This window comes from Sphaeroforma arctica, assembly GCF_001186125.1.
Source record: "Sphaeroforma arctica JP610 unplaced genomic scaffold supercont1.3221, whole genome shotgun sequence".
NCBI classification, from domain to species: domain Eukaryota; class Ichthyosporea; order Ichthyophonida; genus Sphaeroforma; species Sphaeroforma arctica.
In genome coordinates, this window is record NW_014037337.1 from 1,866 (window position 1) to 3,260 (window position 1,395).

The window sequence follows — 1,395 nt, forward strand, 5'->3', positions numbered from 1 at the left end:
TATTATATATAGTAGTAAGTAATAGTATATTATATATATATATATATATATACATATATATATATATATATATATATATATGTGTGTGTGTGTACACGTTTGTATACATGTGTCCATACAATAAATATATACAGTACTTTGAGTCGCAACGCTAAAAACTTGGACTGAATAGGGAACAATGCCGGATACGTTACGAGACAGGATTTAATTGCTGGACAATGCGCAAGTAATTATTGCGAATCACACATCGGTAAAGTATGTAGAATATGTATTTATAAGTACCTTCGCATACGCCGTATCCGCCATGATGCTCTGCGTTTATGAAGAAAATCGCTCACTCCCTAAGGAACTGAAATTGCTCAAATTTCACCGTCTAACGTCTTTACGATTTGAATCGTTGATGTTTTAGATACTATGGCTGATTTCTCTAACGAACGCCGTATTATTACCAGTCTTGCTTCTTGCTTATGTAGGTGTCCAACTCTATAGCATGATACATGTATAAACAGAAAGCTTTATGTGATAGCTGATGTCTGATGAATCCATTGATTGCAATGGGTACGGCCTCAGCACGGCCTCAGCGCTCAGGCCGCCCTCAGTTTCTCACAGGTCTGCCAAACGATTTGACAATCTGAATTTGACAGGTCGATTCAGCTCGGGATTAAACGTAAACAACAAGATTAGTTTACGACATTTGAATTTAGTCTGTCGATGTCGCAAACGGATTTCACTGGTCGAAATGTCGGTTGGCTTTTTGGCGCACAACTGCATCCCGTCGGCAGTACATATCACATTTGTGTCTTTTTGTGAATATTTATAATAAAAATCTGTATAGTGATCTGTACGACTGTACAGTGATGACTCGGTGACAGTCTCACCTCTCAACTCTCAGACAAGCCTCATCCCTCAGCAAGAGAAGAAGGATTATAAATATTATGTACTTTTTTATAATTCAACCGTTAGTAGTTGTATCTACGTGGCGCATGTAATGAGATGCCATATACACTACTATCACGACCATAAATATTTGTTAGCGTATCTCTCGCCGGCATCCCAATCTTGTGTGGATATTCCACCTTTCGCCGTAGCTTGTGTCGAGATTCGCTTCACTCGACATATTGTATAAAACATATTTAAGGATCTATCGCACTACATCTGATTCATGCCCCACTAGCACTGCATACCAAGACCATTAAAGTATACATACGCATAATTGTGCTGGCCTGGTCGTACTCTGACGTCCTGAGCTGACCCTGGGAATCAGCACTATGGAATCGCACCCACACAACAATTATACGGCAGCAGTGACATCCTCACTCCGGCTATCTAACGCGCGGAAACGGACAGATACACGGAGTGCGAAATATATGAAAGATCAACAGCATACAAAGAGCA

General features: G+C 39.9%; 1 protein-coding gene across 1 annotated transcript in view; it reads right to left on the bottom strand.

Annotated features, from left to right (window-relative positions):
• The window catches only part of SARC_13385 (hypothetical protein), a gene marked incomplete at its 3' end in the record, with an annotated part of 2,118 nt that extends 1,632 nt beyond the window's left edge, over positions 1-486 (bottom strand). Inside the window, exon 1 of the mRNA XM_014292483.1 lies at positions 283-486. Within this exon, the coding sequence (XP_014147958.1) occupies positions 283-306 (24 nt within the window). The 5' untranslated portion in view covers positions 307-486. The remainder of the gene's footprint in view (positions 1-282) is intronic.
• Positions 487-1,395: the final 909 nt, after the last annotated feature.